The following is a 24,895-nucleotide window of genomic DNA, read 5'->3' on the forward strand; positions in this document are numbered from 1 at the left end:
CGCACCATTTCAAGTGTGTAACAAGAGACCCTCAAATATGTCCTGTGATCTGCAGATATGTATCTGAATCTGCAAATAGGCCTATGTACTGGGATTTGTAAACGTATACTCATATTTGCAAATTTGTGCAGATTTGTAAATAGCTTATATATGCAGCCTTGAAATTATAGAGTACAAAGCTCATGCCTCATTTAACTTGGTTTTGCAATGTGGCATCAAGCTATTTGTGAATTTCTTTCCTTCTTCTGGTGCATTCAAATTTGTATTGAAATTTGTGTGTGTAGAGCTGTGTAGCGACACCCGAACAGGAGTGGGAGCTGATGGCTGGTGGACAGGCCTCTGAGTAATATTAAGAGCAGTAAACTATGCAAAAGATTTTGGTCCACTCTCACTGGGCATACATGTACTTGTATCTGAAAAAAAAAGAAACAAAGTCTTTCTGAGCCATTTCACAGAGCAGTTTTACGTTTAGATCAAGTTAAACACTTACAAATACAGAAACAAAAGAGTGATAGTTTTATGCTGTTATTATTATTCATTGCTTACCCATGGTTCACTGTCATTCTGGGGATAGACACCATGGTTCACTGGAAATCTGGGGATAGACACCACTTCACAAATTACAGACCTGTTTCTTTACTTCCACAATTCTCCAAAATTTTAGAAAAGTTATTCAATAACAGATTAGAAATTCATATATAAATATAAATTACTCTCTGACAGTCAATACAGTTTTAGATCAAACAGCTCAACATCACTGGCTTTAATTGAATCAATTGAGGAAATTACAAACGCTATAGACCATAAACGGCATGCAGTTGGAGTATTCATTGACCTCAAAAAAGCTTTCGACACAATCAATCACAATGTTTTAATCAAAAAACTGGGACGGTATGGGATTTGGGGTTTAGTTTTGCACTGGGTGAAAAGTTACTTACATGGCAGGAAACAATTTGTGAAGCTGGCAGAATTCATCATCATGCTTGGACATTGCTTGTGGAGTCCCCCAGGTGTCAGTATTGGGACCAAAATTATTTACTTTGTATATAAATGATATTTGCAATGTATCAAAAATACTGAAGTTAGTATTATTTGCAGATGATACCAGTATCTTTTTTTCTGGGGGTGATTTACAAGGGCTTCTTGAAATGATAGCTTCAGAACTGTGTAAATTAAAAAAAGGGGTTTGACAGAAATAAATCATCATTAAACTTAAGTAAAACTAAAATCATGTTATTTGTCACTGTAAAAGAAACAGTCAATTGCAGATACAGATAGATGGTGTCGACATTGAAAGAGTCTATGAAAACAAGTTTCATGGTGTGATAATACATGATAAAATAAGCTGGAAATCTCACATAAAACATCTACAAAATAAACTATCAAGAAGCATTTTAATACTGAGCAAGGCAAAACACATTCTGGACCACAAATCACTCCACATTCTCTACTGTTCACTGGTCTTACCATATTTAAATTACTGTGTCGAAGTTTGGGGCAACACTTATAAATGTACACTAAAACCACTATCCATACAGCAAAAAAGAGCCATAAGAATAGTTTACAATACCGGTTATAGAGAGAGCACACAAATCCACTATTCTTGAAATCAAAAGCATTAAAACTCACTGACCTGGTTCACTTTCAAACAGCACAAATAATATATAAAGCAATAAATAACTCACAGCCTGGAAACATCCAAATATTGTTTTTTAATAGACAGGGAGTGATCATTTCAGGGGAGAGTTAAATTTAAAACATCCGCATGTACGTACAACCTTGAAAAGCTTTTGTGTTTCTGTGTGTGGAGTGAAGCGGTGGAACAGACTTAATTGGGAGCTAAAGCAATGCCCAAGCATGATCCAGTTCAAACAGCGGTACAAACATATGGTTTTCATGGGGTACAGAGAGGAAGAAGGGTTGTGACAATCACCAGGTGTTCTCACAGATTATTTATTTATTTATTTATGTCTATTTTGCTTTGTTATTTCTTTTGTTTATTCACATTATTTATTTTTACTATGGGTAAAGTAAACTGAAGTAAACTGATACAGTAGTTACCGAGTAGTGGAGAAGGGATAGAATTTAAATAAGCATATGCTTCTTTCTACTCCTTTTTGGACATGTTTTGTTGTTTCAACTATTCTGTATTGTTTGTTTTTTTTGCATTGTGTTTTTTTTTTTTTCACACGTTCAAAATAAAGCCTTCATTCATTCATTCATTCATTCATTCATTCATTCATTGCAACTACCAAGCGACAGCCCCCAGGGTTGAAAAATGAAGTCAATGCAAAAGTGCCATAAACTGCAGTTGGTTGAATGTCCGCTTGAGGCTGGCCCCAGAAGCAAATCAGAACAATAATGTTCCTGCAGCTCCAGGGTCACATTTCTAGGACTACGGCATTTGTCTTTGCGATGAGAGGAAATGGGCTTTCTCGCTTTCATGGCAATGGAAAATTTAAGTTCGTTGAAAATTTTGGGGACAATTAAAGCTTCTATGGCTTCTATGGCTGACATCCACCTTGAACACATCACGTCACATCGACTGCCTTCCTAGGGCCCTGAAATTGCAGCCTCCTCTACTGCAGGAGGATGCTACTCAGTCACTCATTTATTTCCTTATTTGGCATTTCTGCTTTATTTGATAGTTACAGTAAAGAGAGACAGGAAAGGCAGGGGAGAGAGAGGGGACGCCATGTAGCAAAGGTCAGACTGGAACCCAGGCCAGGAGGACCCAGTCTCAGTAAGTGGTTTGCTCTCTACCATGTGAGCCACCGGGACGCCCCTCCTCAGTTTCCCATTTAAAGTATATTAAGCATTAAAGTTATGGATAACCAAGGGTGTGTCAATCTAGACTGGCAGGTTGGACATGTCACTCTTACAACAAAAATGACCTTAACCAGAATATTGACCCGAATCAGAATATGGTGTACATGTAAACGTATTACTTGTAAACCACCCAACTTTATGAGGCCATGGGAGAGCCCACAGTGCTAAGACACAAGATTCCCCTCCGACTGCCTTTCCGATTGTTCCGAAGTGTATCCAGCCGTATCTACTCACATCAAACGCCTTTGATATCATCGTGGGTATGTAACAATTGCTCACATTATTGTGTATGTTTGCAGATGAGTATTTTTGACTTAACATTGATTAGGTATATTTTATTGTATTTGTTTGTTTCAGTTTCACCTTCCTTTGATGTTGTTAAACCTGTGGACTGGAAACTACTGTCTTCAGAGTCATGGGGCTCTAGTTTCACAGACCAGGCAAGGAGGGGGCACAGTGCACCTGCGCTTCGCCAACTGGGTGTGGCCAGGTTGATTTTGCAAGTTTGGTACGTCGTGCACGCTGGCGCAAGTACTCCGCCGTTCCTCCTACTGGCGGAAGGGAGGAGAGAAGGCATGAAGTGGGTTTGACACAGCTGATTCACTTTAAACCAATCAAATGAGCCCCTGTCCTCGCCTTTAAAATGCGCTGCGCGAAGGCATAATGAATGTTTACACAATTGACATGGAGGAGGAGAGAAGCAGCAACACACACTCAGAACAATGAGGCCAGTCTTGGCTGCTGGAGTGTTGCTAGAGCTACCTGCCATCCATCCATCCATCCATGCATCAATCCTTACATTCGTCTTCCTCAGTCCCCTGTCTTTCCATTACCTACCTGCCTCGCATCTCTCTTTTTCCAGCTCTGTCACCGTCTGTTAGTTATTAATTTTTACAAGCAAATAAAAAATTTAACTGTGAAGCCCCCATTTTTAATGAATGTTTTTACCTCAAAGGATAATTCTTGCCATCTTCATATAAATACATGTTTGTTTTGCAACTTTTGACTCCATCACTTACGCGCACCTCGGTCTGCCAAACTACCAAACTGAGCGCGCCTCGGGTTGCGCTTCTCGAAACTAGTTCTGCAGGGAGTTCGCCTCCCTGCACCACCCCGCGCTGTGCCGGGAAACTAGAACCCTTAATGTCAAGGAGGAGTTTATCTAACTGTCAAGATATATAAGGCAACAACAACATATACCGAGGGCAGTATAGTGTGTCTTCTATTGACTGCCTTTTTTGTAAGATTTTGATTTGATTCCCCTTAATAGACTGTATTTATTTTGAGGAATAATTGCCCACTCAGAACTCATTGCACTCCTAACATACCTCAAAGTTTTTTTTGTTTTGTTTTGTTTTGTTTTGTTTTGTTTTGTTTTTTCAGGACAAGTTTTCTCTTCGCCAGTATTAGGGTTCACGTCCTGGGTTTTGAGTTGTTTTTGCTGCTTATTTTTGCTATAAACTGTGAGCCTGTGAACGCCTTTGTAAGGAAGGGTTTGAAATCAACTTAAACCGCGAGTTTCAGCCTGTCTAAACAAGACCACGTATGACACAGCTGCGGGGGCAGACACCAACCAGTGACCAGCGTCTCCTGAAAAACACGACTGTATCATCTTCTCATTCTCTGCCTTCACCTCTCTCACTCTCCCTCCCTGAAACGCCAACAAAGAGATCCAGTAAGGCTAAACTAAAATAGCTGAAAATGGCAAACCTGAACACTGGTGAGCGTTTGGTCTCTGAAGCAGCCACAGAAGCCAGGAAGCTCCCAACTGAGTCAGACAACTGGATCAAGCCTCTTCTTCACAAATCCCAGAAGGCCAAAGAGTTTGCTTACTGTCCTTACAGCAAATTCAGGGTAGGAGCAGCCCTTGTGGCACACGATGGAACAGTTTTCACAGGTACAGCACATTTCTGATTGTTCAATAATCGTAATCAGAATTAATTATGCAAGTACACACTGTTTACGCAATTCAAATATGCTAGAAATGCATGTATTTCCAGTTTATTTTGTTAAAAACAAAAAAATAGAACAACAGTTTAACTATTTTACCAAAAAAAAAAAAAAAAAAAAATACCATTGCTTATTTAGGCTCAGTGTGATAAAGCAAAACAGACTCACATGTTGATTCTGCTGTTGAAGACACTTTCAACACTGCACATTATGCGCAGTGTTGAAAGTGTTTTGGGCCACTAGGGACTACCTCCTAACCTCTTTTCTTATTGTTAACAGGCTGCAATGTGGAAAACGCATGCTACAACCTTGGTCTGTGTGCAGAGCGGACAGCCATAACCAAGGCTGTGTCTGAGGGATACAGGAGTTTTAAGGCTATAGCCATTGCCAGGTACTTTATCCATCACCTCTTGCCAGCATGCTTGTAGGTTACAGTAAATATTCTCTGATCAGTGTGTCTAGACATTTTTCTCTGCTTTCTCCATGAAACTTAATCCACAATATAATTTAGACACTGACACTAATCAGCTTCTTGCTATTTTTGCTGTTGCCTGGTGATAGGATCACAGTGTCAGTGAAGAAACAGATTTGATCGTGGATAGAATGGACTATCCTAAAAAAAAAAAAAAAAAAAAACATGACTCATCTGATTTTGGGTGTTAATTTGACAAGCTTGACATTTTGTCGGTGCTTGCTGCTGCTTAATGAGAGAGAACATGCTGTGGCATTAAAAAGTGTCACCTCTTGCAGTGACATGGAGGAGGAGTTCATCTCTACTTGCGGTGGTTGCCGACAGTTTATGAGAGAGGTAATGTAACCTGGGATTTATTCATCTGTTTTATTTCTTCTACATCTTGTCAGAAATGCTCAAGCCTGTAGAAATAACAAAAACCCTCTTATAAGACCATAAACACACACCCGCATACATACTGAATTTTGCCTTTTGCCTCTTTCCCTTCAGTTTAGTGGTAAGTGGTCTGTTTTCATGACCAAGCCGGATGGTTCCTACATCGACATGTTGGTGGAGGATCTGCTGCCAGTGTCATTTTGCACTGATGACCTGAAGAAAAAGAAAGCCTCCAGTGGATCAACATGAGGTACTGTCCAAAAAGGTACTGATTAAAAGCCATATGACGATGATGATTTAAATCAGTGTTTTCTAAAACAGTATTATAATGAACAAACTGGTAGACCTATTTTATTTATTTGAAGCTAAGCCAGTGAAAAAATGTTACACGAATGACTTTTGTAGTTTCACTTTCCACAGTTAGATACAAAATCATATCCAACAAAAACCCTGACAAATATACAAGGATGTGCACATTTTGACCTTTTTATCTTGCAGCCTGTGCATATCTAAATGACAGTGATGAAAAACACTGCTGACCCTTACAAATAACATAAAAAAAATTCCTCTCCTTTTAAAATCATGTATGAAGATCATGTATGAAAATTAAACTATCAGCATAATTTAATGTGCATGGATTTAGATTTAGAAGCCTCTTCTATGTGTATCACTAATGTGTAACCATACACCTATTACTGTTTCAGAGTTACAGATGACTTTGTGCATCTTGTTCAACTAACAGCTGGCGAGCAGAGGCATTTCTCTCCAAAATAACAGTGGCTAGATAACCTGGTAGATACTTTCTTGGCTTGTAATTCATTCAGTTTTTACATGTTTGTACTGCAGTTATTATGCATTTGTTCCCTGATCATGCAAACAATAGCCAGTAGCAACTAAATTTTCAGCATATATTATCATATATTATCATTCACTCATATTATATTCAGTTACATAAAACACTGTATCCATGCTATCTCTGGCCAATAGCCAATTCTGTATATATTAGCATGAATATTCTGAAAATATTATTAAATATTGAATATTCTGTAAAACTCCAACGAGGAGAGTCTGGCTCCTAAGCTGCAGGTTGAATAAACAGTCCAACAGCAATTCTTGTCCTGAGTTTTTCTTGAAAAGATGTGATGATCGTGAATTCCTTTTCTTCTTTCTCTGGTAGTAATATAACCAATCCTGAGCCATAACACTTTTATCTTTTTTCTTTCTTTCTTTCTTTTCATTAAATTACCAAAGGGTATGTGATGGCCATGGCCACACACGGTAACATTGCCCCACAACACCACACTTTTTCACCATATTAGTTCAGTTTAGTTTCATTACTTTGTTACTTGCACAGGTTTATTTCATTTGCAGTCAAACATACTTAAATAATTAACATCACACTGTCTGATTTAGAATTTGTTTATTTGCTTTAGCTTTACATTGTTTAAATGGAGTGCACACATTTTTACAGTGTAGAGTTAGACAGCAATCATTTGTTCTATTAATCTGTTCTTTGTTTGAGTTACCATGCTGCTTGGAAGGTCTCTGGCTGCTGAGGAAAAGGCATGGCTATGGGTGGAGAGCTGTTAAATACTGGAGCCAGGTGATTGGACTCATCCACTGCTGCAAATGTCATGGGGGGATTTCAGAGTTTAGTTAGGTTTCTTTGTGTTCAGTATAGTTTATGTTAATTGTGTTGACCCCATGTATGTTATTTGGTTTGGCAAAGCCACTATATAGGTTCCCTTGTGCGTCATTGTGTTAGGTCAGTTCGTTCAGTTCACATCTTGTTTAGTTGCTGTTATACTGAGTTCAGTTATGTTTTTTGACCTCTTTTATAGGCCTATTTTGTAAAAATTTGCTTGTGATTAAGTTTGCTTTCAGGGTGAATAAAAGTCAGTTTTCATTTAAAACTCCTGTTTCCTCAGGAACTCCTGTTTCCTTCAGTAGAGGCCAGGATTTTTTTCCCCTAATTTTTTGGATTTTTCTTTGATTTTCTTTCTTTGCTGCTCCCCCAACAAAAAAAAAAAAAAAAAAAAAAAAAAAAAAAAGAAAGAAAAAAAGAAAATGCAGCGTGGAGGAAAAAGTGGAAGGAAACCAGGAGGGCAGGGTTAGGGTTAGGGTTAGGGTTAGGCAGACAGCCCAGAAGGTGCAAGCCAGTGATGAGGAGCAAGGCAATGGAGCTTTTGAAGGGTAAAAAGCACTGAGGGTGAAGGTAAGGAGCCGACCCTGTCACAGCTGGTTGCCATTCTCCAGAGTCATATGGGGCAGCAGGAGGCCAGGGAGGCAAAGCGGGAGGAGGACACTGCGAGACAGGAACAACGGTTTAAAGCATTTCAACACCAGTTTCAGCTGTTGCAGTAAGAGGTGCAGGCCCGAACCTCTCCCCAACCAGATCCTCTGCTAGCAGATTCTGAGCCGTCAGACCTGGAGGGTCTACCAGCTATGCACCAGCCTCAGGCCCAAGCTGCGCCCATCACCATGACTGCCATTCCAGCCATGGCCTCAGCAGGTCGGTTTCGCTCACATTATGAGCCCAGACTGGAAAAATTAACTGATAATGATGACATTGAACACTTTCTCATTACCTTTGAAGGCATTGCTGTAGCATGCCAGTGGCAGAAATCAGACTGGGTTTTTCATTTAATACCGTTGTTGACTGGCAAGGCTAGAAGTGCTTATGTGCATATGGACACTGATGACTCTCTTGACTATGACCAGGTAAAAGCTGCCATTCTTTCCAAGTATGACATTAACACTGAGACCTACAGGCAGAGATTCCTCTCCCTAGAGGTCAATCCTGATGAAAGCCCCAAGGAGTTGCATGCAAGGCTCAAGGAGCTTTATGGGAAGTGGATCCAGCCAAAAGGTAAAACCACCTATGAAATTGGGGAAATGATCATATTGGAGCAATATTTGAGAATGCTTTCCCCTGAGCTTCAGGTGTGGATTTGAGAGCATGATCCAGGTTCAGCAATGGAGGCTGCTAAGCTGGCTGACGTCTTTGTGGCTGCTCGGAAGAGGGGACAACCCTGGAACTACAACTCATGGAAAACCACCAAGGACAGCCATAAATTAGCTCAACAGCCCCATCAGAGACCAGTGGCCGGTGGGGGTAAGCCACCCATGTGGGAAAACCAGCCAGCCAGTATGCCATCAAAACCCTCTGGTAAAAAGCCAATTTGCTATCTCTGTGGAGTAGAAGGTCATACAAAACCTATGTGCCCTAAAAATTCAGCTAAGATAACACAAATGTGCTTTGTACCACACCCTCATGTTGAGCCAGAGCTTAAGAATGACCAGCCTATTAGAACTGCACAGATTGAAGTTAATGGAACTAGTCTCAAGGCTCTAATTGATACTGGGAGTGATCAGACTCTTGTGCACAGGACATTTATACCACCCAACGTTGTCAATATCAGAGACACCATCCCAATCTGCTGTGTACATGGAGATGAGAAGAGTTATTCAACAGCTGACATGTACATAAAAGTAGAGGGGCAAACTTACCTCTTGAACGTTGGGGTTGCTGATAACTTGCCTTATCCGGCCATACTGGGGCGAAACCTCCCAGTGCTCTTTGATTTGTTGGAGCCAGAACAAGGCCGAAAGTGTAATGTGGCTGTCACCAGAGCGCAGGCCAAACAACCCAACCCAGTGAGTACTCTGAGACCCTCAGTGCCCTGCCCTTCTACAATGCTGAGTTGGAGACTACACCCGGGAAGTCTCGGAAAACCCGCAGACAGAGGAAGCAGGAGAAATTCCAACACACAGTTGTGAGACCACCAACCAATACTGAGCCAGAGTTACCTTTAGGTTTTCAAATGCCTGCCAATATCACTGATATGCAGAAAACTGATCCGTCTTTAGCATCTCTTTTTCAGAGGGCCAAGGGGAAGGAGTCAGGAGCTGAGCCGGACTTCAATGGAGAGGAGTACATTCTGCAAAACGGCATGCTGTATCGTCAACAGGAGTCAATGTTGCAGCCAGTGGTTCCCCAAGCAGCTAGAGACACCATACTCACCTTGGGGCACTCGGTTCCCTGGGCTGGCCACCTGGGTAAGCATAAAACCACAGCTCGCATTAGACAGCATTTCCACTGGCCTGGTCTGCGCAGAGATGTTGCTCAGTTCTGTCGAAGTTGCCCTCAGTGCCAAATGACATCTGCTAAAATACCCTCCAGAGCTCCACTCCAATCACTACCCATCATTGGCACCCCATTTGAACAGCTTGGGATGGACATTGTTGGGCCTGTTGAGAGAGGCAAGGCGGGGAACCGTTATATGCTTGTTATAACAGATTATGCCACAAAGTACCCAGAGGTCTTTCCGCTGAAATCCATAAAAGCAAAATCAGTTGCTTTCTGTTTGGTATAGTTCTTTGCCAGAGTGGGCTTCCCTCATGAAATATTGACAGATCAAGGAACTAACTTCATGTCCACTCTGCTGAAACAGGTGTACCAGTTGCTTGGCATTAGGAGCTTGAGGACCACACCGTATCATCCCCAAACTGATGGACTGACAGAGCGCTTCAATCAGACCCTGAAGCAGATGCTTCGGAAGTTTGTGAACAACAGTGGTACGGACTGGGATCAGTGGCTGCCATATATCCTCTTTGCATATAGGGAAGTACCCCAAGCCTCCACTGGTTTCTCTCCCTTTGAACTTTTGTATGGGTATGAAGTATGAGGGCCTCTCTCACTGCTGAGAGAGATCTGGGAGGGAGACAGAGAGAGGGGGCAATCTGTTAACATTGTATCTTATATTGTCTAGATGAGAGACCGATTGGAGAGAATGAGTGAGCTCGCCCAAGTACACATGGCGGAGGCACAGCAACAGCAGAAGGCCTGGTACGATCAGGCAGCCCGGCAGAGATCCTTCAACCCCGGACAGAAAGTGCTGGTGCTCCTCCCCAGTGATAACAACAAGCTGTTGGCACAGTGGCAAGGACCATTTGAGATCGTGAAGAAATTTGGGCCTACCACATACCAGGTGTCAACCCCAGGGCAACCACGCTCCAGTAGAGTGCTGCATATAAATCTCCTGAAGGAGTGGGTGCAGCGACCTGAGAGGAAGGCAGAAGTGATGCTCATCAGAGAGGTGCTAGAGGAAGAGGAAGTGGAAGAGCAGTACTTACCTCCTGCTGGTACTCCAGTAGATCTTGACCTCAGCCATCTCTCCGAGGACAAACAGCTTCAAGTGAGATCAATCTGCAATTCTGGAGTATTTTCAGAAAATCCTGGGAGAACAAATATTGTTGAACATGACATTGTTGTGAGAGAAGGTGCTTCTGTGAGACGACTCAGTAACAGGATTCCAGAACGACTGCTGGTCTCACTGAAAAAGGAGGTGGTCCTGATGCTGTCCCTGGGGATCATCAAGACGTCGGAAAGCGAGTGGTGTAACCCAGTGGTCCTGGTGCCAAAGAAGGATGGCAGCATCAGGTTCTGCATTGACTTCAGGTACCTGAACTCAATTTCTCTGTTTGATTCCTACCCAACACCAAGAATTGATGACCTGCTTGAATGGTTGGGAAAGGCAAAATACTTGACCACACTAGATTTGTACAAGGGTTACTGGCAGGTTCCACTCACTGAGCGGGCAAAGGAGCTGACAGCCTACAGGACACCATGGGGGCTCTTCCAGTTCAGGATCCTACCATTTGGGCTGCACTGCTCCGGCAACCTTCCAGAGGCTCATGGATGAGGTACTTTGGGGTCTCTCTGGTTTTGCCGCAGCATATTTGGATGACATTGTCATTTGAAGCGCCACCTGGGAGGAGCACCTGGAACATCTCCACACTGTGTTGGATTGTCTCCACTCTGCCGGGCTGACCGTGAACCCATCAAAGTGCGTCTTTGCAGCCGCAGAGACGGAGTACCTGGTCCACGTCATCGGGAATGGGGTGATACAGCCGCAGGTCAACAAGATCCAGGCCATTGAGGCATGTCCCTTACCACAAACCAGGAAGCAACTCAAATCCTTCCTGGGCATGGCGGGCTTCTATCACCGCTTCATTCCACGGTTCTCTGCCAGGGCAGCTCTACTCACAGACCTGATGGGATCCCGGTGTCCCAATCAGGTCCAGTGGACAGAGGAGTCAGTGGCGGCTTTGCTTGACATCCAGCAGTCACTGAGTAAGAAACCTGTTTTGTACAGTCCAAATTTTGATGAACATTTTATTCTGCAAACTGATGCTTACGACAGGGGACTGGGAGCAGTGCTTCTCCAGGGACCACAAGACTATCGCCATCCAGTTGCCTACATCAGCTGGAAGCTGTTCCCCAGGGAGGTTCGGTATTCAACGGTGGAGAAGGAGGCACTGGCCATCAAGTGGGCCCTGGACTCTTTCTGGTACTACCTCTTGGGTAGAGAGTTTACCCTGGAGACAGACCACAAAGCGCTTCAGTGGATGGAAAGGATGAAGGATACCAAGGGAAGAATCACCCGGTGGTACCTGGCCCTGCAGCCATTCCGCTTCAGCATTCAGCACATCTCAGGCAGGGACAACCTAACAGCTGACTATTGCCCCTTTTCCACTAGTACCTACTCAGCTCGACTCAGCTCGACTCGGCTCGACTCTACTCGGTTTAAGAGCTTTTCCATTAGGTGGTAGTACCTGCTAGCAGGTCCCATTTTAGCACCTACTCAGCCGGTGTTCCAAGCGAGCTGAGTCGAGCTGAGTCGAGCTGAAAATGTGACGTTAACGCCGTGCAGGCAACTGATTGTACAGGGAGTGACGAGAGCGACTCCTGCACGAAAAAAAAACCCGACATTAAAAAAAAAAAAAAAAAAAACGGCAACAGCGGCCGTGCACATTGATCGTCAGTGAAGTTGTCAAAGTCGGAAAATGGCAAGCACACCGCTACCGCAGTCAAATAAAGACGTGGAGACTTTTCTGAGCTTGGTGGCGGCCCAAAGAATCCAGAGGGAGCTGGACGGTGCGCCGCCTTGCTAACGACTCCACCCACGGCGAGGTGCTACTCAACTGTAATGGAAAACCACCTAAACCGTGTCAAGGCAAGTAGAGTCAAGCCGAGTCGAGCCGAGTCAAGCCGAGTAGATACTAATGGAAAAGGGCCATATCTCTCTCGCTGTTCCAGCGAGAGTCCTTGAAGAGGGGGAGTATGTGATGGCCACGACCACACAGGGTAACATTGCCCCGCAACACCACACTTTTTCACCATATTAGTTCAGTTTAGTTCCATTACTTTGTTACTTGCACAGGTTTATTTCATTTGCAGTCAAACATACTTAAATAATTAACGTCACAGAATGTTTATTTGCTTTAGCTTTACATTGTTTAAATGGAGTGCACACATTTTTACAGTGTAGAGTTAGTCAGCATTTGTTCTATTAATCTGTTCTTTGTTTGAGTTACCATGCTGCTTGGAAGGTCTCTGGCTGCTGAGGAAAAGGCGTGGCTATGGGTGGAGAGCTGTTAAATACTGGAGCCAGGTGATTGGACTCATCCACTGCTGCAAATGTCATGGGGGGGTTTCAGGGTTTAGTTAGGTTTCTTTGTGTTCAGTATAGTTTATGTTAATTGTGTTGACCCCTTGTGTGTTATTTGGTTTGGCCAAGCCACTATATAGGTTCCCTTGTGTGTCATTGTGTTAGGTCAGTTCGTTCAGTTCACATCTTGTTTAGTTGCTGTTATACTGAGTTCAGTTATGTTTTTTTGACCTCTTTTATAGGCCTATTTTGTAAAAATGTGCTTGTGATTAAGTTTGCTTTTGGGGTGAATAAAAGCCAGTTTTCATTTAAAACTCCTGTTTCCTCATTGCCTTACTGCTTGGTCCCTGACAAGGTACATCTCCAGACATATGATAGTTGGCTATAACAGAAGTCCCGGTTTCCAGCTGTCTCACAAAAACTTAAAAACGTCTGATAAAACCACACAGTTATCTGACTAGAAAATAACACTTGTGACTAGAGTTCTCATCGGGCCTGAAAATTAAGACCCTACCCTAACTGGGCCCTACTGGGCCAGCCCGAGGCCCTACCCTACCCTACTAATTAGCCGAACTTTAGGCCCAACAGCCCAATAAAGCCCGAAAAAAAAAAGAAAGGAGAGGGGAAAAAAAGATTCGCCATTATTTAGCAGCTCCGGTGGCTCAAATTCTAGAAGCAGTGAGAGAACGGACATAATAGTTGGTGAAAGGCAGCTTCACATTGTTCAGTTGTTCATAAAACATGCTAAGTTAGTAAAGTTACTGTAGTTCTGCACAAAATAGTTTAATTCAGCACTAAACTGTTATCCCCCTTCTTCTCTCTCTCTCTCTCCTTCTGCTTCATGCCTGCGTCATTTATATTTCGTCCTTCTACGGCGACAGTAAAATCTTTTGTAGATTGTAGATTTTGTAGATTGAATGGCTAAATTGGTGGAGAAATTGGCCACTCTGTCACTGTCTGATTTATGACTCTGCTGAGTCTGCCAGCACAGGATACTGCTGCAACTCTGTCTCTCACTTGTTCGCGCTGCGCTCGCGCAGCTGCCTGTCTGTCTGTCACTGAAAGTTTAGCCTCCAAATCCAATCCAGTCTCTCACTCTCTCCACCAGTCACATAAAAGTGAAACGCCATAATCAATAACACAACACATAATTATATTTTTTATATTAAAAAAAAACAAACTTTTTTTCCCCCACAGAACCAGAACCTGAAGCCCTACCCTACCCGACCAATTCACATACATTTTAGGCCCTACCCTACCCGAAAATGTCGGGTAGGGTCGGGTAGGGTCAGGTTCGGGCAGAATTTGAGGACTAATTGTGACTTCGCTACAATCAAAATATGATGTTCTGAATGGCATCGAGCTACAACAGTGTGGTCCATGAGCAAAGCTCATGATTCATTTAAGTATCGGTTCTTTTTTGTAATGGATTTTTTGATTTCTGAATTGATTAAAAAAACAAAAATCACAATAAATTGTAATATTGAATCACAGTGCTTAAGTACTTAAAGACATAAATACTTGATGTGCATTGTTTTTGGAAATATGATTCATTATTTACAGTCTCTAGAGGTATATGATTCGACTTTTTTCCATGGTCTGGCATTAAAAAAGGATACAAAATCATAACAAATGGCATCGAATTGCAATACTTGTAGAATCACAATACATAGTGAATCAGCATCAAAGTATTGTGATGATATTAATTCGGGAGATATTGTCCCAGCCCTGTTTTCTATATGCTGTGCAAAATTCATACCTGACTGTTCCTCTCAGGTGCAACTTTGAGAGGAAGCTTGAGATGAGAGATCACTTTCTCAGCTTCATGGACAAGATGTTCAAAAATGGCCATGCTGAGTTAGCTCCTCCGATCAGTGATGAAGAGGAATGCTGGTACTTGCCAACATTCGGCGTCTACCATCCAAGGCAACCTAAGAAAATCTGAGTAGTGTTCGATTCTAGTGCCCAATACAAAGGTGTATCACTCAACAATGTACTCTTAACAGGGCCTGATCTGAACAACGGACTACTTGGGGTGCTTATTCGCTTAAGGAAATAAGCAACTGCCTTTACGGCAGACATAGAACAGATGTTATATTGTTTTCTAGTGAGAGAAGAAGACGTGAACTTCCTATGGTTCCTTTGGTTCCAAGACAACGACCCCTCCAAAGACATCGTGGAATATCGTATGAGGGTCCACGTCTTTGGCAATGGCCCTTCACCTGCAGTGGCTATTCATGGCTTACAGCAATCTGTTCAGAGCAGCGAGTTCCACGTTGACCCTGATGTCAAGCACTTTGTGATGCATGACTTCTATGTGGATGATGGTCTGACGTCCCTACCTACAGTGGAAGCTGCAGTCAGCTTACTAAAAAGGACACAAGATGTTCTTGCCAAATCAAACCTGAGGCTGCATAAGATTGCCGCAAACAACAAAGAGGTCATAGAAGCCTTTCCGTCCAAAGATCATGCAAGTGATCTCAAAGACTTGGACCTTGAAGCGGATGCTCTCCCAATGCAACGCAGTCTGGGACTCAATTGGAACCTTCAAACAGACTGCTTCCTTTTCAGTGTCTCTGATGAGATCAAACCTTACACTAGGCGAGGTGTCTTATTCAGTCATTAATGTCATTAATAGCCTCTATGACCCCCTTGGCTTTGTAGCGCCGGTCACAATCATTATCTGAAGACATGGCAGATGTCTGGACATCATGGAGAACTTCTCTGTCTTAGCTGTGTAACATTTCTATCCCCAGACCCTATGCTCAGACTTCACCTTCAGCAGCAGTCAGAAGAGAGCTGTGCGTCTTTTCTCATGCGTCAACCAAAGCTATCGCCGCAGTGGCATATCTAAAGCTTACAGACGCTACTGGGGTAATTCATGTAGGGTTTGTAATGGGTAAGCAAGCTTGCCCCCCGTCCTGAGCACACAATTCCAAGATTGGACCTTTGCGCAGCAGTGCTTTGCGTCGAGTTAGCAGAGTTAGGGTCCTATCTTGTGCCACCCGCTACCCGTTGCCACTACCCGCTACCCATGAATTGCGCATTTAGCAGCTTCCGCTATCCCTAAATGGTATCTTGCGCCCACGCTACCCGCTATACATTATGCCGACTCCATTATTTGCGCCTGGAGGTGTGTCTGTGGGCGTGTTTTATGCGCTTTCCCTACAATTGCTATCTTGACCACACACTTTAGGGAAAGCAGATAGCGAGTGCTCGCATGCGCCAGATAGCGCAGCCTGCTCTTAAAGGTAATGGCACCTGGCACACTGATTGGTTTAAATGGCGTAACGCCCATACCACACCTATGCATAATGTAACGGGTAGCGCAAGTGTTTTACGGATACGACAGGTGCACAAGATAGCAACTTTTGCGGGGGAACACCTCTTGTGCAATGCTAAATCCCCAAATAACGGGTTTAGGGACTCTGGCGCAAGATAGGGCCCCTAGTCTCAGCAGAACTGGACCTGGCTTGGTGCCATAACCTACTACACAGACAGTAAGGTGGTTATATTTGAAATGAAAGCAGGAGCTTTTATGTTTATGTCAGTAACCGGGTACTGTGCATCCGACGGTCCTCCCATCCAGACCAGTGGCATTATGTGCCAACGGACCAGAACCCAGCAGATCATGCAGCACGTTCTGTTGCTGCACAGCAGTTAAAGGATACCAACTGGCTGAATGGACCTGCATTTCTGTCCACACCAGAACCAAGCATCTCTGAGAGCCCTTACAACCTTGCTGATCCGAGTTCAGACCCAGACGTCCAACCTCTAGTGTCAACTTTAAGCCCTGTCACTCTAGGCAGCTTGGTTCCCAACGATTCACCAGGTTCTCTTCTTGGAAGTCACTACACCGAGCTATTACTCATCTCCTACACATAGCCCGTCTTTTCAAGACAACTCAGAAGAACAGCTCTTGTAAGAGCTGGCACTACTGCAAAGCAGAAATCACAACTGAGGAATCTGATCAAGCTTCAGCAGTCATCATCCGAGCGATACAAGAAGAAGTGTATAGTCAAGAGATCAAATCGTATCCAAAAGCACGAGAAGATACTCAGAAGTAGTCCTCTCAAAAATCTGGACCCATTTATCGACACACAGGACCTTCTACGAGTTGGAGGTCCTCTCCACCATTCCAGCCGTGATCAGAGTGAGAAAACTCCTTTGATTATCCCTGGTAAACACCATGTTGCTACTTTAATCATCAGACACCACCATGAGCTGATCCACCATCAAGGACGTCACTTTACAGAAGGTGCCATCCGTTCAGCTGGCTTTTGGATAGTTGGTGGGAAAAGAAAAGTGAGCAGCACCATCCATCAATGCATACCCCGCAGATGGCTCAGAGCTCCACTAAGCATCCAAAAAATGGCCAGCCTTCCAGCAGATCGTCTTTCAACAGACCCACCCTTTACGAATGTTGAGCTAGACGTGTTCGGCCCATGGAACGTCACTTCACGTCGAACCAGAGGGCACTGGGCTGTAATCTTTACTTGTTTGAGCGTAAGAGCCGTTCATATTGAAGTAATTGAATCCCTTGACACATCCAGCTTTGCTAATGCACTAAGGCGTTTTATTGCTGTGCGCAGGCCAGTCTAACACATTTGTTCAGACCGTGGCACTAACTTTGTTGGCGTTTCAAAGGAGTTGAAGATACTTTCGAACATCAGCAACACAGCTGTAAAGATTTATCTAGCAGACAAATGTTGCACTTGGACCTTTAGTCCTCCACATGCATTCCATTTCGGGGGGACATGGGAAAGAATGATTGGCCTCACAAGAAGAATTCTAGACACTATGTTCCTCCAGCTGAAAGACAAACTTACCTATGAAGTTCTGGTTACCTTCATGGCAGAAGTTGCTGCCATTATCAACACCAGACCTCTTGTTCCTATAACCACTGATCCTGACGATTCCTTTGTGCTCTCACCTGCTGCTCTTCTCACACAGAAGGTGAACAACGTTCCCGCTCCTGCAGGTGACTTTGGAACTTTGGACCTCTACAAGAGTTAGTGGCGGCAGGTTCAGCACCTGTCCAACACCTTCTGGGACAGATGGCGGAAACAATTCCTCCCAACACTACAACTACGCAAAAAGTGGCAGTCCATTCGCCCAAACATCACACCAGGAATTGTTGTTCTCCTCAAGGACAGGCAAGTAGCGAGAAATGAATGGCCTCTTGGACTCATAACTCAGACATTCCCTAGCGAAGATGGGAGGGTGCGCCAAGTCGAGGTCAAGATTATTAAACCAGAAGGGACTACTCTATTCTGTAGACCTATCACAGAAATAGTGCTTCTTCTCCCCCCAAATGCTAAGTAAGCACAGTGTCATAGATGTATGTAGTGATGTGTAAACACCCCAGGCAGGGAGTGTTTAGTTACAACATGTTGAATATTTATGAGTGCTGTTTTTATTTTGTTTAATGTTGACACAATTCTGTATTTTCTGTAATTTGGTTGTGGTCACTTTAAGAAATAGAGTTTATCAGTAGTCATGTGACCAGTAGTATACCCTGTGATAACCTTTAACCAGGAAATAGAAGAGTCCAGCACAAGAGAGTCCAGCACATGGCTGTATCTAGAGAGCCCAGAGAGGCTGTTATTGTATTTGAGTGTATCCAGCCGTATCTACTCACATCAAACACCTTTCATAGCATCGTGGGTATGTAACAATTGCTAACATTATTGTGTATGTTTGCAGATGAGTATTTTTGACTTAACATTGATTAGATATATTTTATTGTATTTGTTTGTTTGACTTTCACCTTCCTTTGATGTTATTAAACCTGTGGACTGGAAACTACTGTCTTCAGAGTCTTAATGTCAAGGAGGATTTTATCTAACGGTCAAGACATATAAGGCAACAGCAACATATATATTTACATATATACATTTTTGTTTTGTTTTTTTCTTCACCAATATTACGGTTCACATCCTGGGTTTTGAGTTGTTTTGCTGCTTGTTTTTGCTATAAACTGTGAGAATTCAACTTAAGCCGCATTGTTGTGTTGCCATGATCACAGTGCATGTCATCACAAGAGCAAAACAGGCCAAGGAATGTACTTCTTAGACCCACTCAAAACTCATTACGCACGTTACAGTTACTCTGAAGAGTTTCAGCCTGTCTAAACAAGACCACATGTGACACAGCAGCGGGGGCAGGCACCAACCAGCGACCAGCATCTCCTGAAAAACACAATTGTATCTCGTCTTCTCATTCTCTGCCTTTGCCTCTCTCACTCTCCCTCCCTGAAACGCCAACAAAGAGATCCAGTAAGGCTAAACTAAAATAGCTGAAAATGGCAAACCTGAACACTGGTGAGCGTTTGGTCTCTGAAGCAGCCACAGAAGCCAGGAAGCTCCCAACTGAGTCAGACAACTGGATCAAGCCTCTTCTTCACAAATCCCAGAAGGCCAAAGAGTTTGCTTACTGTCCTTACAGCAAATTCAGGGTAGGAGCAGCCCTTGTGGCACACGATGGAACAGTTTTCACAGGTACAGCACATTTCTGATTGTTCAATAATCGTAATCAGAATTAATTATGCAAGTATACACTGTTTATGTAATTCAAATATGCTAGAAACGCATGCATTTCCAGTTTATTTTGTTAAAAACAAAAAATAGAAAAACAGTTTTACTATTTTACCAAAAAAAATAAATAAATACCATTGCTTATTTAGGCTCAGTGTGATAAAGCAAAACAGACTCACATGTTGATTCTGCTGTTGAAGACACTTTCAACACTGCACATTATGCGCAGTGTTGAAAGTGTTTTGGGCCACTAGGGACTACCTCCTAACCTCTTTTTTCTTATTGTTAACAGGCTGCAATGTGGAAAACGCATGCAACAACCTTGGTCTGTGTGCAGAGCGGACAGCCATAACCAAGGCTGTGTCTGAGGGATACAGGAGTTTTAAGGCTATAGCCATCGCCAGGTACTTTATCCATCACCTCTTGCCAGCATGCTTGTAGGTTAAGGTAAATATTCTCTGATCAGTGCGTCTAGACATTTTTCTCTGCTTTCTCCATGAAACTTAATCCACAATATAATTTAGACACTGACACTAATCAGCTTCTTGCTATTTTTGCTGTTGCCTGGTGATAGGATCACAGTGTCAGTGAAGAAACAGATTTGATTGTGGATAGAATGGACTATCCTATAAAAAAAAAAAAAAAAAAAAAAAAACATGACTCATCTGATTTTGGGTGTTAACTTGACAAGCTTGACATTTTGTTGGCGCTTGCTGCTGCTTAATGAGAGAGAACATGCTGTGGCATTAAAGAGTGTCACCTCTTGCAGTGACATGGAGGAGGAGTTCATCTCTCCTTGCGGTGGTTGCCGACAGTTTATGAGAGAGGTAATGTAACCTGGGATTTATTCATCTGATTTATTTCTTCTATATCCTGTCAGAAATGCTCAAGCCTGTAGAAATAACAAAAACCCTCTTATAAGACCATAAACACACACCCGCATACATACTGAATTTTGCCTTTTGCCTCTTTCCCTTCAGTTTGGTGTTAAGTGGTCTGTCTTCATGACCAAGCCGGATGGCTCCTACATGGACATGTTGGTGGAGGATCTGCTGCCAGTGTCATTTGGCCCTGATGACCTGAAGAAAAAGAAAGCCTCCAGTGAATAGAGTGGATCAACATGAGGTACTGTCAGTGGCGTAGCTGGCTGGTTAATGCGGGGGGGCGGGACCTTGTAGTGGGCCTATCAGGAATAAGATGCTATACAAAGTGTTTTATTGTTAATATTTGGCCTATTATTATTATTATTATTATTATTATTATATTATCATTGTTATTATAATGTTGTTGTTGTTGTAAGGAGTCAAAGAAGCTTGTAGTGTTATTTCAACACCATGGCAGTGCCATGGATTTATCGGATGAGTGAACTGCTGATATTTTGCAAAACAACACTTTAGCCTTGGCCAACTGTAGTCTATTTCAGCACCATGGTTATTGCCATGGATTTTACAAATAATTTATGGTACTTTTTGATGGTTAAATCATAATACAGCCACATCAATTCACACAATCAAGCAAAGCCACATACGCCTAATCAATCCACACAAAACGTAGGCCTAACGTACAAGCGACAACAGCCTATTTCAGCACCGTGGTCAGCGCCATGGATTTACCAAATAATGTGATGGTTGAATGAATCATCATAAAGCCACACAGCCTTCCACACAACCAAGACACACAGCCTAATCAATGCAAGCAGAGCAAAGTAGACCTAACTGCGAGCGACAGCGACAATACCAACACAAATTAAGGAAACACGGTGGTAGACAGATTTTGCTAGACAGATTTATGACAACTTTAAGCCAATAATATGAAACAAGTTACTCACCAATGGTGTCTTCAGCGTAGATTATTACTACTATCCTCCTCATCGCTACCACTAGCATCATCCTCAGCGATACGCATGCTAACATTAGCAACATGCTGTGTCCCACAACTTTTGGTAAGGTTAGCGGGGCGAGCATCCAGCTGGCCAGGGGTCCGTTTCCCAAAGCAGGTTTAGTGAAAACTCGGAGTCTGTTAACCCTGAAATGAGGGAAACCCTGAGTTTTCCGTTTCACAAAGGGGGGTAAGTCAAAGCAGAGACAGATAGGTAACTCTAGCCTGTTTCACAAAGGGAGGTAAGTCAAAGCAGAGAAAGAGGGGTAACTCTAGCCTGTTTCACAGAGGGAGGGAACTGAAGCTCTCAGTCAGTTACCGCAGTAACAGACTCCATGAAACTAACCTGGTCGGGACCAGGGTTTTCTCATGAAACCTCGAGTTTCTCTCTGTGTCCGCCCTCTTTCAGCCACACACCGTATTTAACTTCCTCATTCATTCAGTCAGCAGGCGAGTTTGGGCGTGGCATATTAGTTCTGCCGTCTGTTATTTAAAAAAAAAAAAAAAAAACAGTCAGTAGGCCTTTATTAGAAGTCCATTAGTAGTTAGGTGGCGATTTTTTTCACGAACATGGCATGTCCTTTCGACAACGATCCCGTGGATGAAGGTGCAGTGTTACTGCGCAGAGAATTAAATATTCGTCGGGAGATGGTTATAAGACCGCGCATGATTGAACAATGTTTTTATATTTCATCTTAAGCTGCTGCCAAGTGCGCTTCTCCCCCGCGGGTTGCACCTAAATGAAATAAATGAATAGGCTACCATTTAAGCAGTTTCCCCCTGTAATATTATTGTGATTGCACCGGACGACATTTAAACATAAGCATTGACCCGAGCAGCAGTGTTCTCCCACGCCGTCTCCCTCTCATTTGCCGCTGCAGCTGTGTTGCACTTTAAAAAATAATAATAATAAAAACTTGTTCAAACTCACTGTATGAATGAAACGCAGCCCGACGCTTCCTCGTTGCCATGGTGACTCGTCAAATCGGGGCTCCACTGTCTTTTTATACCTGTGGTGCACGTGCTTAACTCCAGGTGAAACTACTCAGAGTTGATCAAACTAACTCAAATCAGCTGTTCTGGAACCGAAAAATCAGTTTCCTATCTCAGAGTAGATCAACTCAGAGTTCAGGGTAAGACTCGGAGTTTGTTGAAACTGCTTTGTGAAACGGACCCCAGATGTTGAAGCAGAGGGTTGAGTTGTGAAGCACACAAGGCCACTAGGTTCCTCTTCCTTTGTTTCTCCTTGATCTTTTGCCATCCCGACTTTTTCCCCATTTAAGCATTGAACGCAATCGGACGCTAGCGGGACCGTCAGCAAACTTCAGACTTCGATCAAATCAAAATGATGCATCATGTATGCAAGGAAGTAACATTACAGTAGGCTAGGAGTGACATTTGACAGCCAATCACCTCCCCCCTTACTAGTTTGAAGTTTGGTGTGGTAACGTAAGTTAATGTTGTCTTTTCACTTTTTGATTTTAAACAAAAAATGTAGCCTAAATTTTAATTTATTTTTTTAATTTCAACTGTAATTTAATTTTATTAGCATATGGAAACAAATAGCCTACATAGGCTACAGAGAGGTTAGAATCGAGCGCTGCTGGTGACAGGGGGCCGGGTAGTCTCATGCAAGAATCGGCCCAGCCAGCCAGCCAGCGCGTTGACAGACTAGCGGCACGGGGGAGGGGGCCTGTTAAAGTGGTACTGCGACGGGCTGAATTGACAGATGACGGCCGATTGCTGCAACCACAGCAAATCTGTTTGTGAGGCAAACAGATTGCAGCAGTGTGGTTGCAGCAATCGGCCGTCAAGAGCCCCCTTGTCAGGGGGCCTATCATGAGCTGGGGCCTGGGGCGCGCGGCCCCCCTGCCCCCCCCTCCAGCTACGCTACAGGGTACTGTCCAAAAAGGTACTGATTAAAAGCCATATGATGATGATGATTTAAATCAGAGTTTTCTAAAACGGTACCATAATGAACAAACTGGTGGACCTATTTCATTTATTTGAAGCTAAGCCAGTGAAAGAATGCTACACGAATGACTTTTGTAGTGTCACTTTCCACAGTTAGATACAAAATCATATCCAACAAAAACCCTGACAAATATACAGGGATGTGCACATTTTGACCTTTTTAGTCATCTTGCAGCCTGTGCATATCTACATGACAGCGATTAACATTAATATAACATTAACGACTAACATAACATTACAAACATTAAAAAAAAGTCCTCTCCTTTTAAAATCACGTATGAAGATCATGTATGAAAATTAAACTATCAGCATAATTTCATGTGCATGGATTTAGATGACTGTAAAAGCCTTTTCTGTGTGTATCGCTAATGTGTAATCATACACCTATTACTGTTTCAGAGTTACAGACAACTTTGTGCATCTTGTTCAACTACCACGAGCAGAGGCATTTCTCTCCAAAATAACACTGGCTAGATAACCTGGTAGATACTTTCTTGGCTTGTAATTCATAGTTTTTACATGTTTGTACTGCAGTTATTGCATTTGTTCCCTGATCATGCAACCAATAGCCAGTAGCAACTGAATTTTCAGCATATACTATCATATCATTCACTCATATTATATTCAGTTATATAAAACACTGTATCCATGCTATATCTGGCCAATTCACTATATATTAGCATGATCATGAATATTCTGTAAAACTCCAATGAGGAGAATCTGGCTCCTAAACTGCAGGTTGAATAAACAGTCCAACAGCAATTCTTGTTGTGAGTTTTTCTTGAAAAGATGTGATCATCATGAATTCCTTTTCTTCTTTCTCTTCTAGTAATATCACCAATCCTGAGCCATAACACTTTTATCTTTTTTCTTTCTCTCATTTTGTTAAATTACCAAAGGGTACATCTCCAGACATGATAGTTGGCTTTAACAGCAGTCCCAGTTTCCAGCTGTCTCACAAAAACTTAAAAATGTCTGATAAAACCACACAGTTATCTGACTAGAAATAACACTTATTGTGACTTCCCTACAATCAAAATATGCCACTGTAAAAGAATACCAAAGAAGCCTGAACTTGGAGCACAATGAACCTGAAACCTGAATGTGAAGACGAAGATCATATTGGTGTAATGCTGTGAGGACGGGGGCAGGTGGAGGAACATGAAGAAACAGCAAGTCTGATGTTCTGAATGGCATCGAGCTACAACCGTGTGGCCCATGAGCAAAGCACAGTTACACAAGATGGTATGGAGCTGTGCACACAGAGGACGTCCAGCCTCAGTTTGTACCAGACTTTACAGGAATGTTGGTGTTGGTGTGACTCGGGATAACCCAAATTGATTAAAAAAAACAAAAATCACAATAAACTGTAATATTGAATCACAGTGCTTAAGTACTTAAATACGTAAATACTTGATATGCATTGT

The 24,895-nt window shown here is 42.8% G+C and overlaps 2 protein-coding genes across 6 annotated transcripts; both read left to right on the forward strand.

Moving 5' to 3' along the window:
• Positions 1–4,470: 4,470 nt before the first annotated feature.
• Positions 4,471–23,930, forward strand: LOC115362725 (cytidine deaminase-like). 3 transcript variants are annotated; one of them, XM_030056784.1, is made up of 5 exons: positions 4,471–4,726; positions 5,059–5,170; positions 5,530–5,587; positions 5,741–5,891; positions 23,868–23,930. In XM_030056784.1, the coding sequence occupies exons 1-4, from the start codon at positions 4,531–4,533 to the stop codon at positions 5,873–5,875; spliced, it is 501 nt and encodes a 166-aa protein (XP_029912644.1). In that variant the 5' UTR covers positions 4,471–4,530; the 3' UTR covers positions 5,876–5,891; positions 23,868–23,930. The 3 variants fall into 3 exon arrangements, with proteins under 3 accessions (XP_029912644.1, XP_029912642.1, XP_029912643.1); XM_030056782.1 differs by lacking the exon at positions 23,868–23,930 and adding an exon at positions 23,407–23,564; XM_030056783.1 differs by lacking the exon at positions 23,868–23,930 and having other exon boundaries at positions 5,741–6,049.
• Positions 18,649–23,934, forward strand: LOC115362726 (cytidine deaminase-like). 3 transcript variants are annotated; one of them, XM_030056787.1, is made up of 7 exons: positions 18,649–18,747; positions 19,352–19,580; positions 19,909–20,020; positions 20,386–20,443; positions 20,597–20,741; positions 23,392–23,406; positions 23,868–23,903. In XM_030056787.1, exons 2-5 carry the CDS (start codon positions 19,385–19,387, stop codon positions 20,723–20,725), a joined length of 495 nt encoding a protein of 164 aa, XP_029912647.1. In that variant the 5' UTR covers positions 18,649–18,747; positions 19,352–19,384; the 3' UTR covers positions 20,726–20,741; positions 23,392–23,406; positions 23,868–23,903. The 3 variants fall into 3 exon arrangements, with proteins under 3 accessions (XP_029912647.1, XP_029912646.1, XP_029912645.1); XM_030056786.1 differs by lacking the exon at positions 23,392–23,406 and having other exon boundaries at positions 23,868–23,934; XM_030056785.1 differs by lacking the exon at positions 23,868–23,903 and having other exon boundaries at positions 23,392–23,564.
• Positions 23,935–24,895: the final 961 nt, after the last annotated feature.

The sequence above is a fragment of the Myripristis murdjan genome, chromosome 7 (assembly GCF_902150065.1).
Source record: "Myripristis murdjan chromosome 7, fMyrMur1.1, whole genome shotgun sequence".
In the NCBI taxonomy this organism is placed as follows: domain Eukaryota; kingdom Metazoa; phylum Chordata; class Actinopteri; order Holocentriformes; family Holocentridae; genus Myripristis; species Myripristis murdjan.

Coding starts and splice junctions, on each gene's coding strand:
- LOC115362726 (XM_030056786.1), top strand. CDS start 19,385: ATGGCAAACCTGAACACTGGTGAGCGTTTGGTCTCTGAAGCAGCCACA. Junction 19,581..19,908: donor CGATGGAACAGTTTTCACAG/GTACAGCACATT, acceptor TATTGTTAACAG/GCTGCAATGTGGAAAACGCA. Junction 20,444..20,596: donor GCCGACAGTTTATGAGAGAG/GTAATGTAACCT, acceptor CTTTCCCTTCAG/TTTGGTGTTAAGTGGTCTGT.
- LOC115362725 (XM_030056784.1), top strand. CDS start 4,531: ATGGCAAACCTGAACACTGGTGAGCGTTTGGTCTCTGAAGCAGCCACA. Junction 4,727..5,058: donor CGATGGAACAGTTTTCACAG/GTACAGCACATT, acceptor TATTGTTAACAG/GCTGCAATGTGGAAAACGCA. Junction 5,588..5,740: donor GCCGACAGTTTATGAGAGAG/GTAATGTAACCT, acceptor CTTTCCCTTCAG/TTTAGTGGTAAGTGGTCTGT.